The sequence below is a fragment of the Seriola lalandi genome, unplaced genomic scaffold (genome assembly GCF_002814215.2).
Source record: "Seriola lalandi dorsalis isolate HSWRI2012SDOR001 ecotype SW California unplaced genomic scaffold, Sedor1 jcf7180002054893, whole genome shotgun sequence".
Taxonomy (NCBI): domain Eukaryota; kingdom Metazoa; phylum Chordata; class Actinopteri; order Carangiformes; family Carangidae; genus Seriola; species Seriola lalandi.
This window is the reverse complement of record NW_019525445.1, coordinates 2038285-2051957: the sequence shown is the minus strand read 5'-3', so window position 1 is coordinate 2051957 and position 13673 is coordinate 2038285. Positions and strand designations below refer to the sequence as shown.

General features: G+C 41.5%; 1 protein-coding gene across 1 annotated transcript in view; it reads left to right on the top strand.

Annotated features, from left to right (window-relative positions):
* The first annotated feature begins 92 nt into the window (after positions 1 to 92).
* gabra6b (gamma-aminobutyric acid type A receptor subunit alpha6b) overlaps positions 93 to 13673 on the top strand; it is a 28462-nt gene continuing 14881 nt past the window's right edge. The window contains exons 1-8 of the mRNA XM_023429337.2: positions 93 to 291; positions 432 to 556; positions 969 to 1036; positions 2156 to 2376; positions 3040 to 3122; positions 4522 to 4665; positions 5075 to 5227; positions 9390 to 9670. Of these exons, the coding sequence (XP_023285105.1) occupies positions 203 to 291; positions 432 to 556; positions 969 to 1036; positions 2156 to 2376; positions 3040 to 3122; positions 4522 to 4665; positions 5075 to 5227; positions 9390 to 9670 (1164 nt within the window). The 5' untranslated portion in view covers positions 93 to 202. The remainder of the gene's footprint in view (positions 292 to 431; positions 557 to 968; positions 1037 to 2155; positions 2377 to 3039; positions 3123 to 4521; positions 4666 to 5074; positions 5228 to 9389; positions 9671 to 13673) is intronic.

Below are 13673 nucleotides of genomic sequence, written 5' to 3'. Positions count from 1 at the left end.
ACCACCCCCCCCCTCCTCGTCCCTCCTCTTCACTCTCTTAAAAACTCTTCAGGTTTTTCCAACTGAGCGATTCAGGCTGAGGCGGGCGCAACCGCACTAGAGGGGGAAGTCAAGTCGTGCTGGACTGGCGCGATATCCTCGCACGGTTCACAACTCAAAGAAGACCCGACTCGCGCCTAATCATGCTTTTAAATGATGGAATATGCTGATTTTAAAAGTTGACCAGGGATTTCTAGTTGTGGGGTGTCTGCGAGGCATGGCTTTCATTTTAACTTGCTTATTTCTGTCTTGGTGAGTATGGCAACTCTTTTCTCTGCATGTTCTCCCACTTTTACGCACGGCAACCAAAGACTGTGGATGGATGTGCGTTTGAGAAACTCTGCATTTTTAACTGTTGGAATCGTTTTTTCATTAGTGCTTATGTACTTTAGTTACAGTGCGAGCAGTGTTTGGGGAAATCAACACAGTGATACCAGTATCTATTTGGATAACATCACGCGTATATTGGATAGATTACTGGATGGCTATGACAACAGGCTGCGACCTGGATTTGGAGGTATGCTCATTACAGTGTCATATTACATTTTACATGATATTGCCTCTTAAATGATTGGATGGATTTTCCCTTTTGTCAGAAGATAAAGTTTTGCTCCTGCAGTTGTGTGTGGCTCATTTTCAATTAGTCTTTTTGTGCTGTAATGGTTAAGTATTAGTGTCTTCCCTTTTACACAATTATGACAAAATTACCAGTGAACAAGTAGAAATTTGAGAATCAACTTCATCAATGGTTCTTTTTGTTGTTGTTATTGTTGTTGTTTAAAGGAATGTGATTTTCAGTGGCCATTTTGCTCCTTGTATGAGCTCTGCAGTAATTACAGCTTCACTTTTAATTGCTTTACATTGTGAAAAACAATCCAAAGTTGTTGTTTGTGTGTGCATCAAAGCAACTACTTATCCTTCTGCTGTAGGTCCCGTTACGGAGGTTAAAACTGACATCTTTGTCACCAGCTTTGGACCTGTGTCAGATGTTGAGATGGTATGTAAACCGTGCTGACCGCTGAAACACTGATCCAGGATAGACACACACTACTGAACAGATGTCCATATGCAAGCATTCGTTTCATCTCTTGTCAACAAAGTCAGTGTCATTTTATGAACACGAGGGAGGATATGTACAGTTTCCCCCCACTGTAACTCTGTGCATAGAGCTTCAAGTCGTGGTTCAACCAGCCTTCATTATTCCAGCATTTGGGCAGGATGTCATTAGTGCAGCTTAGGATTTTAATCTGGTTGACAATCCCCCCCCCTCGTCAGAGAGGGAGATAGAGAGAGAGAGAGAGAGAGATCTGGCTGATGTTGGGACGGGATAGGCTGGCTACTCCTGTCATGGGATAGGCTGAGCACTGTATGTCTGTTGTACTCTACACTCTTTAGGCTTTAGGCTTTAGATACTCTCGCTGCATCTAAAGCCTACTTGAACTTGCCATGTGATATACTGGTGGCAGCTCCATAGAGAGGCATGTACATGACTCTGTGGAGCAGCAAGGCCATGGATTCCATCTAAGAGCATCCAGGATGGATTTGTATTGTGGACTTTATTGCGGACTCTGTAGATGAAATAATCCATATTCATATTTGATGAGTTCATCATCAATCAGTTATTGAAGTCATTTCATCTCCAGACCTGCTAGTTCATAAACAATAAGATAAAACATAAAATAGCCTTTTAACATTGAAGGATTGTCTTTTAAAAGAATTGAATAAACTTAAAGAAACGTCATCTTGAGGATATTTTGAGTGCGTATGTATAGCACGTATCCACAAAGAATCTATGTTAACTCCCTTAGAATAAATAACAATGGTGAAATTGATTGCACAATTTTTAAATAAGCACAAGCCTAACTTTTAAATGTCATCAGTACTGGCAACAAAAATAGAATAGTCCAGAAATGGAAAAACAAAATAACTCATCAGATTGCCAGTGCTCTATCCTGCAGGTTCCAATGTAACCATAGCTCACAAACCCATCTGCCATTCTCTCTGGGGGTAGTGGAGATAGTAGCGGCAGGAGCAGAAGCAGCACCAGAGGTAGGAGTGGTTGTAAGAGTAGTAAATAAACCCTTAACCCATGCTCTAACACCCCCTCCCCGTCCAGGAATACACCATGGACGTGTTCTTTCGTCAGACATGGATTGACGAACGCTTGAAATTCGAGGGCCCCATCGAGATCTTGCGGCTCAACAACCTGATGGTCAGCAAGATCTGGACTCCGGACACCTTTTTCCGGAATGGCAAGAGGTCGATCTCTCACAACATGACCACCCCCAACAAGCTGTTCCGCATCATGCAGAACGGAACTATCCTCTACACCATGAGGTAACAGTGCTGGACAGTGAGCTCCAAACCCAGCCAAGACCGGAATAGAGCACAGACCTGGAAAGCAAATCAAACAAACAAGCGTCCAAGAATATGCACAGACATGAAAAGAAATGAGGAGTACCGTTCCAAAAAACAAGACATGTGCCATCTGATATCTGAAAACAGGCCTGGAAAGCAATTCAAACAAACATGACTCCAGCTTTGTTCCAAAAGGACATATTTAGGATGAAGAAAAAAATGCCCCTAGAGTTACTGATGGCACAAAAACATATTTAAAAAAAAAAAAATAATCAGATTATCTAAGTGGATCAACTTTACTTTAAAATATTTGATTAAGTTCAAGCTTTATCTAATCCATCTTCAGTTCTGTATTTAGTTACCTTTACGAGAGGTACAGTTACAGTCTTTCTCTCCAACACGGTACGATATAGTGCCAAAATATTACAAGAAAGACAATTACATTTCGATCTCTGCAGAGTTCACCTCTCCACCTTACATCAAATATGTCTTTTTTTTGTTTGTTAGTGTGTCAGCCATTGTGCAGCATGGCGCCACACTGACTTGTGCCAGCTCAAAACAGCAACAGTCATTTTCTCAGCCAGTAACAGTGTATCAAATATAAATCAAAACACGTCTTTAAACTCGTCTCTATTCTGACAGATTAACTATAAATGCGGAGTGCCCCATGCGTCTGATGAACTTCCCGATGGACGGCCATGCCTGCCCGCTCAAGTTTGGGAGTTGTGAGTTTTTTGTTTTTTTGTTAAGCCTCGCTGCTCTGACAGATGGTGTCACTCTCCGATGATCGCTCTGTCACTGAGTAATTGACTGCCTGACAGGATGTATTCAAAGATTTCAATTTGAAGTGTCACATACAGTGCATTAGGGGGAACTGTCAGTATGTAATACGAGCCACAATTTACAGTGTCATTTGGTGGTATGAATCTGGTACAAATAAAATCGTTGCCACTTCCTGCTGGTACTTAGAGGTTCAGGAAGAAGAAAACGAGACCATGGGGATCATGGGAGTAACAAATGGGCATGTCAGTGGAGAGGAGAAAAAAATTCAAGTCTGAAGTATTTCACTACAACCTGGGCTCCTACACTAGGAAGCAAAACTGAAATTTGGGAAATAAGGTGTTAAAAATCCCTTCCTTATACCGTGTAATTAAAGAGTAAAAAGGTGGATAACAGTCACACTTTATATTACAGCCCACATACCTTATCATTACTGTGTTATGTAAAACGCATGTTGTAGTTTTGCTCATTAACACATGTTATTGCAGTGCGTAGGAGAGAATGCGGTGTACAAGAGGGGAGGGTAATTACACGCTCGCTGCAGGGATTTATTATCATGCCTTTGACTTCATTGTATGATTTGGAATAAGGACTAGTCGAGAAATAGATCAGTATATTTGAAAATTGGACTCTAGCGCATATGTTTGTCTAAACATACCTTTCTCAAGTGCGTCATTATGGAAGGTTTCCACTGTCGCACGAGGAAGGAAAGCTATGACAAAGTAGTTTCATAATACAACATATAGATGAAAGTGGATCAAACATAGCTAATCTTTAATGTTCAAGGAGGAACCAAGTAATTATTACTTTAATGCTTTTAGAATACACTCTCTAGGCTGTAATATAATGTGTGGTGGTTCTCCCTATTTCGTCTTTAATTACACAGTTAGAGGCAGGCAGTATTATAATGTGTTACCAAAAATTCTATGGCAAGAGTTCCTCATCCAGTGTGTGTAAAGTGTATGGAGGACCAGGTCAATGAAAGTGTTTATGAAATTATCAAACCTAAAGGTTGTTTGTTACTCTCATCATATTGTACCAGCAATAACAGAAGTGATTTGTTCCTGTCCCCTTGAATAATGGCAGCACTCTCAAAAAATATGAGGAATCAAGTCAAGGATGATGTTTCAGTTTTTTGTTTTTATTTGTGAGAGTGCAGACCATAAAGTGCAAGAAGCAGTAAAAGTGTTTGTCCTTTTGTCTGTTATTCTCTCAAAGTGTCAGAGCTTCTTCACATTTTATACGCCCTAAATTATTTTAAAAAGGAAGAAAGAAAAGAAGGACACTTTGATGAATCCGATGGATGCCCAGGTTGTAACAAAGTTCTCCATCCATCCTGTCTAGATGCTTATCCCATCAGTGAGATTGTGTACACATGGAAGAAAGGTCCTCTTTCTTCCGTCGAGGTGCCGCAGGAATCGTCCAGTTTGCTGCAGTACGACCTCATTGGTCAGACGGTGTCGAGCGAGAGGCTAAAGTCCAATACAGGTGAGCAAAGACTCTGAGACATGTGCTCGGAGCTATGATCATAACACCGGCAGGTTAGGCTTTCACAGTGTGGAGCTACATGCTTGAGCCTGATCTGCAGTTCTGATGATGCTTCATATACAGTATCCTATTATCGTATGTGTGATAATGTGTGACATGTTTTTATTGAATGTGAGCCACACAGCATGTTTCTCTGAGGTTATGTGCATCTTTAGAAAGGTTTTAAAATCACTGGCAAGACAGCAAAACATTTAAGTATTATGCTATTACAGTTATTGGCAATTTTAAGACAGAACCGACAAAACAGTCATCATCATTATCACCATTTTTGCACAAAATGGGTATTTTACGTTTGCCAATGAATTTGCTTTGCAACCAATGGACAACACAAATGTCTTTCCCGTCTCAGGTGAATACGTGATCATGACCGTCCACTTCCACCTACAAAGGAAAATGGGCTTCTTCCTGATTCAGACCTACATTCCCTGTATTATGACTGTCATCCTGGCCCAGGTCTCTTTCTGGATTAATAAGGAATCAGTTCCAGCTCGGACTGTGTTTGGTAAGATTTCTTTAAATCCATTCAAGTTTGAAGCCTATTTCATGCTGCACATTACATTACTGTTTGAGTGGAACCGTTTAGAAAATTCAAGACCATCCTCGTTTCAGCTGCCTGCCAAAAAAAAAAACAAAAAGGGTCTTGCAGTTAATTAAGACTCTTTTATTCTTTGTAGAAAAAGCAGTTTTTCTCAGTTGCCATTGTGCGTGATTGCAATCAGTTAAAAGAGAAGTATAATGTGTGTGTGTGTGGGGGGGTATAAATCAGGTCAATTCACTGAACAGAAGAAAACAGTGTATTGTGTAGTGTCTTACACTTTCTGATGAGTCTTAGTTTTACATGTTGCAAGACTTTATACCAAATTTTTCATTCATTCTCATTAAGTTTTCCGCTCGCAAAACTCAACTTTGTTTTCTTCAAGTATGAAAAACCCAAATGAAAATTTTCTTAATTTATTGACTCACCACCCACTCCTCAACCCCAGTGTGACTCTGGTTCTGCAAACTCAAAGTATAAGCATACTTTTCTTCATTTACTGCACTCTGATTGGTTTCAGCTGCACAGAGTGCTCCTTAAATAAAAAAAAAACAGCCTTCTGCGAGAAAACAAAGACAGACACAGTCATCACAGTATGATTTAACCCTTCTCCATTATCTCTATTCCACCTCCACTGTGGTGGATCACAATTAATTGGGAATAAATGTCCTTTTTGAAATTGGTCATGCAAGGGCCGAGAGGGGGAGGATGTTTACTTGGCCCTCTTCCGAGCAGTCACAGGTTCCGCTTGCTCACATTACATCACGCTACAGTTGCCACCAAGCTCTAGCCTCAGGAGCAGAGAGGGTGAGAGACACTGAACAAGGACAGAGAGAGAGAGAGAGAAAGAGAAATGAGAGAGACAAAATAGATTGAGACAAAACGAAGAGGAAGGGAAAAAATGGGGAAATTGTGTGTTAATTTTGATTCCCCCTTGCGTTACATTTCAACAAGCTGCAGCTGATCGCGGTGACACTGCTGGCCCTTGTAGATTATGGTTCTGTGGTCTGCACTCGTCTTTGGAAGTGAGCCAGCGGTCCGACGAGCTTGCGCACTTCTTGAGAAGAATAGATCCCAATCATTAGCGTTAGCGTGGAAGTTGAGGCCCCGTGTGGAAAGCACATCTGTGCTCAACTCATTAACCTCGCTCGTCGTGCTGTTTTTCATTTCACACAATAAAACACGATTCTCTGGATGGACTGTATTTGAATAGTTGCTCTGGATGATCGCAGAGCACGCTGGGTATTCTAGAAGAGGTTATATAGAAAAAATCGAATACCACGTACTGATTTTTTTTTTAATTACAAAAGGCCAGGCTTCATATTCAAATAGTTATATAGTTGGTTTCTAAAAAGTGTCTTGCTTATGAGATCTTAAAGCACTACATATAAGTATGTAGTTGCAGAGAAGAGAAGAGAAGGAGAATTGCTATATGGATGTGCTCCACCCTGACAGTATATTAAGCCATTGTATGTGGCGCGCTGGATTGTCAACAACCTCTCTAAGAGCTGAAAGTCCCTTGAGCACAAGTCTCACAGACTTAATTGAGTGTGGCCTAATTTGTACCTTGCTTTTTTCCTATAAAAGCACATAAATGCCCCGAGCATTTAATTTCTATCCTAAGTCTTTATACTTCATCCCCCTCCCTCCTACACTCGTTCTTTCTTTCTTTCTCTTTCTCGTGCCTCTCCCTCCTACCCTGACAGGCTTTCATCCCGTGTCCCTCCTCCCCTTTTGCAATCATTTAACGTGTGCTCGAGCTTGAGACAGTCGGCATTGGTTGGCTTATCGGAGGAGGTTGTATTTGAGAGTTGTTATCTTTCACCGCTGAAGTGGTTGTGTCGAACATGCTTTTGAGACATTATTAGGTGCATTAAATCCCCCATGAGATCCCAGACTGCTAATGAAATGTGCACAACTAACTCGCACATTTGGTAAAAGCATGGACAGCAGTGTTCAATGGCCCCCTTTTCCCTGCTTGCTTTAGCTTGATGAAAGTGAATTAGATATGTACTTTGTTAATGGGCCTTTTAAGGAGATGTTCATTGTCAGCATCTTCATCTGACTTAATAAGGATGGAATTTGGGCAAGGCGGAGGAAAATCCTACTCCAGTGATTCCGAGATGTTTTTTTGAACTTTATATTTATTTTTTGGGAAGGATGTATTTGATAGTTTGACACTTCAAAAGAGTCTCTAAAATGCACCTGCCATGGCCCTTTTGTGTGGTCCAAACTAATTTCAAACTGTCATGTATCCAAGAGAAGTTATGAATGGCCTCAGATCTACTCTGTGTTTTCCCCTAGTTTTCTACTTTGAGGCTGTGCTCAAAGGGATCCTGGCAGTCTCTGCTTCAATTTGCAGCCATGGCCAGAAGGTTAAAGGAGTTCCTGGTTAAAAAAAAAAAAAAAAGTGTAGTCTCACTTGAGCTGACAAAGATATCATATTTTTTACTATCCCATCTATCCATTGATACATCGACATATGTCTCTTTCCATTATCTATCATCTTCATCTCTCCCCACATCCATTCTCTTCATCCTTTTCAGCCTTCTGTCATCTCAGCCGGAGCCCATATTGTGACATACTTAACAGATAAACAAATGTTAACAAATGCTTTGTGGCTTTTGTCTGGTCATCTTACTGGATGGCTTTTCTGGAGAATGTTTGCAGATATTTGGTCTCTTTTATTTGTGTGCCAGTGCGGGGGCACGGGTTAGTCTGCTTACGGACAGATTAGCATCCCCTGAAGTGACTTTTTGGCAAACCTCGCTGAGCTGACATGGCCTGACATTCTAGTTATATGCCATGAAACAGAGCTGCTGCCATGTGTGTCCCAACATTGGGAAAATCTGTTGTGTATACACTGTGATACATTGGCATCCTTTCATTCTTTTGTTACATAAAACTCACAATGTTATACTATAAATAAGCACCTTATGTGTAATATTGTAAAAGTTCATTTTTCCACTTTTCCCTATTACCTCCGTTCTAAATGGCATCTACCCTTAAAGTATAATTTTAGTCTCAAAAGGTGTCTTTTCAGTAAACTGATGATAGGAATACACTGATATATGGGGACATAAACACTATAGAGTTGATAACTCCAACATCTGTGTCAATGACTGATTATGGTACATGCTAAGACCTTGCTAGGACCTAGCTTTGTATCATCCCTGCAGCACTGTGGTTTAATAAGTACTGGAAACATTAGTGCTTCAATTGCCATCCCCTCTGCAATGCTGAAGTGATCGCTGACGTTATTTGCCAGATGGTAACATTTTGCTAAGAGACTTGAAATGGCAAATTCCAGAGAGATGCTGCAGTTTTGTTTGCCACTTAAATGATAAATTGGCTTTGCTGAGAAGACCTGATAGATATGATCGACTGAGAGGTTGAATGGGGGGCTATTTAGCTGTGAAAGTTTTGCTAATGTGTGTGTGTGTGTGTGTGTGTGTGTGTGTTTGTGCATCTGGAGTATATGTGTGTCCAAATCAAGCTGATTGCAGTGGCCTCTCATAATCAAGCCTCTGCAATGTTGCGTTCCCCAACAAATATTTCCTAGGCCTTGAGTCGTATTATGGTTTCTCCGAAATGAGAGAAATACAAAAATAAAAACCTACTCACACACACACACACACACACACACACACACACACACACTGGAACATACTGACAGTAAAAGTCTTAAGCGCAATATAAACAACCACTGTCCATCTATCTATGCTGTGTATCTATCTATTGAGTGCAGGAGTGGGGCAGGATTTTCTAGTTCATAATGATAATTATATCCTGAAAAATCAAGGCTCATGTTCAGAGGACTTTGATATTGTTAAAATGACAAGTTGAGGTTTTCATGAGGAGTTTCATTAGTAGAGATGTAGAGATGGCGGGCTAGCGGTTTCTCCATGCTTTCAGTTTTTATGCACCTCCTGGTTATACATCTATATTTAATGCACAGACATGAGAGTGGTATTGATTTTATCATATAACTCTCCACAATAAAGCAAATAAGTATCTCACAAAATGTTATAATGCAACGGAGAAAAAGCATGTTTCAACTAACATACTGCTGCAGCATGTAACGTGAACGAACAGCATCTTCCTAATCCTGTCTCCTCCCTGTATGCAGGTATCACCACTGTGTTGACCATGACCACACTCAGCATCAGCGCCCGCCACTCCCTCCCCAAAGTTTCCTACGCGACAGCCATGGACTGGTTCATTGCCGTTTGCTTTGCCTTTGTCTTCTCCGCCCTGATTGAGTTCGCGGCTGTCAACTACTTCTCCACCCTGCAAGCCAACCGGGAGATGCGGAAGGCGGCGGCTATGAAGGCGGCGGCTCAGGAGGCAGCGGCTGCCGCGGCTGTAGCTCCGGTTGCGGCCACAGGGAATGATGGAGAGGTCTCCTCAGTAAGTCCGGAACCACTGTTTCACACTTGTTGTGCTGTCTTGCATCAGGAAATGCGTGCCGACTCGATATTTAAAACCTTCACTTTTCTTCACTTTGGTTTTTGACCTTTGACCTTTTTAAGTAAATTTTGTCAACAAAATGCAGTGGTTACTAATGCCCATGCTCCATGTCATTTCTGGAACAGTCAAAGTGCATAGCAGGTAAAATGAAAAAAAAAAAACTGTTTTCTCTCCTGCTACTAATTGAGATCCCCAAACTCTATCGATACAGAGAACCAAGCAAATACCAGCCAACATCCTTTTTATTGTTCTGCAATTATTAATATTGTTTAGAAGGGTTTATGAAAATCTGTCATTACAATGCATTAACCTCATAACAACAAACACACAACCACTACTACCTCGTCTTATAGGTCACAGGCCGCGGTAGGATTACTGGCGTTGTGTACAGATGCAGACCTTATCGACTGCACTTAGTCTCTGTGATAAATAATGTGATCAGAGCAGACGCTGCACTCACAGGAAAGGCAAAAAGGCCTCACGTGGCCTAATTACACGGCTCTACATTTCTTCATCAAATCACTCCGCCGGATGTGCTTCGGAATTTTTTTTTTTTTTTTTTCTCTTGAATCTAAACCGAACTGCTGAACGGCGTAACGCTACACGGCGATTTTAACTCCAAACGCTCAAAGTTCTCTCAGCTGTTCTCTGTTACTTTGTCAAACATGTAATAAAATGCATTTGGTCTCTGCAATGTTTTCAAAACAACTTACCGGCATAAAATGTCTATAAGGTATATCGAGGTAAACTCTACTTTTTTCTGGTCTGGTCTCACAGTAATAATGTGCCACTTTCTGTGCATTAAAATGCATGGAGGCATCTGCAGAAAGTGGCGGTTTAGTATCAGCACAAGCTTTATCCATAAAAATGATTTGGATCAGTCACATCTGGCTGAAGTGAAGCCAAACTATATTTGTTTAGATTTTTTTATTAAGCTGCACCATGAGTTACTGGTTGTGTAAAGAGATTCCAGCAGTGTGTGCATGACTTATTATCAATTTAGGTTTGAGTGAGTTGAGGCTGAGAGAAGAATGGATGAGATTTTTGCAAAAGTTAACCAAAAACGTCCAGTATAGCCTGCGATACCGAGGTTCGGTACTCTTCTGGATGCATATATATATATTAACTTCACTGTCACTGTCATCTGTATATACATCATTAAATCATCTCTCACACTGATCATGCCTTTCATCTTTGTGGTTTGATCTGCTCACTCTTGCTAAGCTTGCCTCTCTCCCTCCGTCTCTCTTTCTTTTCGCCTTTATAGAACCATTTCAATTTAAATGTTCTATTCTACTTCAATTTCAGTTGGTTTTATTGGCATGGCACATAAACACATCTGTGTCGCAAAAGCATATAAAGTATAAAAGCGGATGAAGAAATTAAATATATTGTGTACAGGTTTATACTGGTACGGGACTATGCAAACTCCATAACTGTTCACTTTAGTGTGTATAATGTTAAAGTAAAGACAGTTGTATGTTGACAGGTTGTTGTGTTTAAAAATCATCACGCAGGGTAATTGAGCCTTTTATTTATTTATGTCTTGTGGTTTTATATTTTAGACACACTTTTTAAATGCTGACCTTGCAGTAGTTACAACTACTGTACATTCATCTGATGACTTTGATTGATTTCGTGAACTGCTTTCACTCCCTGGTTCGTTGTTGTTTTACTGTTTTGTAAAGATCCTGCTTCTAGTCAGATATCCTGCCAGTTGAATTTCTCAGCTGAGGGATTGGTAGTAGGTCACTTTGCTGAATGATTTTTTTCTCTTGTGGTTTTCCAAATGCTTTGATGCATTCAGGCTGCTATGTGGTTCTGAGTCTGTCTGACTGGTTGCAATGGTCTGAGTGGTGAGGGTCATACAGCCGGCTGACTACGCAGGGGAGCAGGTGGTTTACATTGCTTTTATATCACTCGTGGAGATTTCGCTCTACTCTCTGACTTGCTCTCAAGTTCCCTCTGCGGTATCTCTTCTCCCTGCTGTTCATCCATTCGCTTATTTGCAATCGCACATGCACCATGTGCAGGGTAAACAACGCACGTTCTATACAATCTCACTTTTATCCTCTGCCTCATCCCAGAGAAAATCATAATCTCACTTACATCACATATGTAACATGCCTCCACACCACCTTCCTTCCTTTCTTCCCCCCTCGTGCACACACACAAAAAACGCACCAATTTTTAACATTATCCCTCTTTTTCGCTTCTTCTCTCCGGAAACACCTGTGCCGTCCTCTTCATGTGAACCCCTCTATTCTCTCTTCACACACACAAACACACACGCTCCCCTCTCTCACTCGTGCACTCTTGGCCATCCCTCCTTTGTCTCTCTCCCTCTCTTTTTTTTTTTTGCTTGAATGTGCTGACCACATATATACACACTGCAAACACTACAATCTCTCGCTTTATCCACGCTTGCCCTCACATCCCCACACAAGCGCACACATCCTGCACGTAATCTGCAGCACACACTCCCGTACAGGCACGCGCGTAATCTGCAGCAAATTATGGCCCTCACATCCATACAATTCACTCTTTGCTCTATACAGTGTCTTATCCATCCACCCATCTACAGTATATCTATCCATCCCTCTCTCCTAGCCTTCTATTCTGCCCTGTAACTGTGTGATAACCATAGAGAGTGACAGGAGGAGACAGCCAGTGGCTCTGTGAACGATGTTGCTACAGATTATGTAAGAGCCATAGATTAAGGGAATATCCAGCAGATCACTGCAGGCTCACAAGAAGGAGGGCAGCCACCACAGTGACATGGCGTGGGGGGGGTGGGGGGGGGCAAGATGGAGAGATGGATGTGGGGGGGACCAGTGTGGTTTGTGTTTGTGTGTGTGTGCATGTGTGTGCATGAGCGAGAGTTACACTGAGAGAAAGAGAGAGTGGGAGGGATGCATCATGGAAAATGACTGCTTTCACCAAATATGTAGGAGGGAAGACTTTTCATTACACAGAGAAAAAAAAAAAAGGGGGGGGGGGCAATGGTGTATCACTGGGAATAGAAACAGCCGTCCCTCGGTCACGATTTAAAAAAAACCCAACGACCTGTTCTGACTGTCAGGTAAAGGCGTAGCAGGGAAGGGAAACCTCGCAACAGCACAAGTTAAACGGTTCATTTAATGAATCAAATATACAAGTGTAAACACAAACGGGATGGGGGTGTTTATCAGTGAGTGTAGAGGTTGCTGCATGCATTGTCAGTGGTGTGTGTGAGTAGGCGGCGCGGTGCGTGGTGCAGGAAATTAGCAGAAAATAAAACAGTCGTAGGAGGAAATAAAGGAAAGGAGAGAGTGATAGAAAGAAAGGGGACTTTATTTATAGGCCGAGCCGCAGGTGCCGGTGTAATCACCTGATTGGTGATCACCGCGCGGGTGAAGAAACATCCTGATTAAACTGGGACAGGTGATTTTCAGGCATTTGTCCTGGCGCCCCAGTGTCCTGATGATTAGACTGAGTTATGATTTTATTGCTGACAGCAAAAAGGGGCCAAATACCGTGCAGTACATAAAGTCAGCCGGTGGAGTTTCTTTCCAAACAGGTTCATGTTTACATTTGTTTATGTTTTTTTATGTTTATGCTTCTTACCAAAATACAGTGTATCCTTAAGGCCTGAAAAATGTGTTGAATGCATTTCATTCCTCATAAAATATTCACAAAACCATTTTTAAAAAGAAGAAGAAGAAAAAAAAAAAAGCATGTTTACACCAGCTAGCAGTCTTCTCCCCCCCACCACCTTTTGCTGGCTTTCTTAATAGTGTGTAACTGATCAGTAAATGTCACTTCTATTTAACATCACATATGGTGTCTTTGGTTTTGTGCTTAATGGCGTCTGCAGTCAGCAGGAAAGTGTATTGTTATTGCTCTCTTATGTGCGCCTGGTCATGTGTGGCAGTAGATCACACAGTCACAGCAGCCCCCCCCC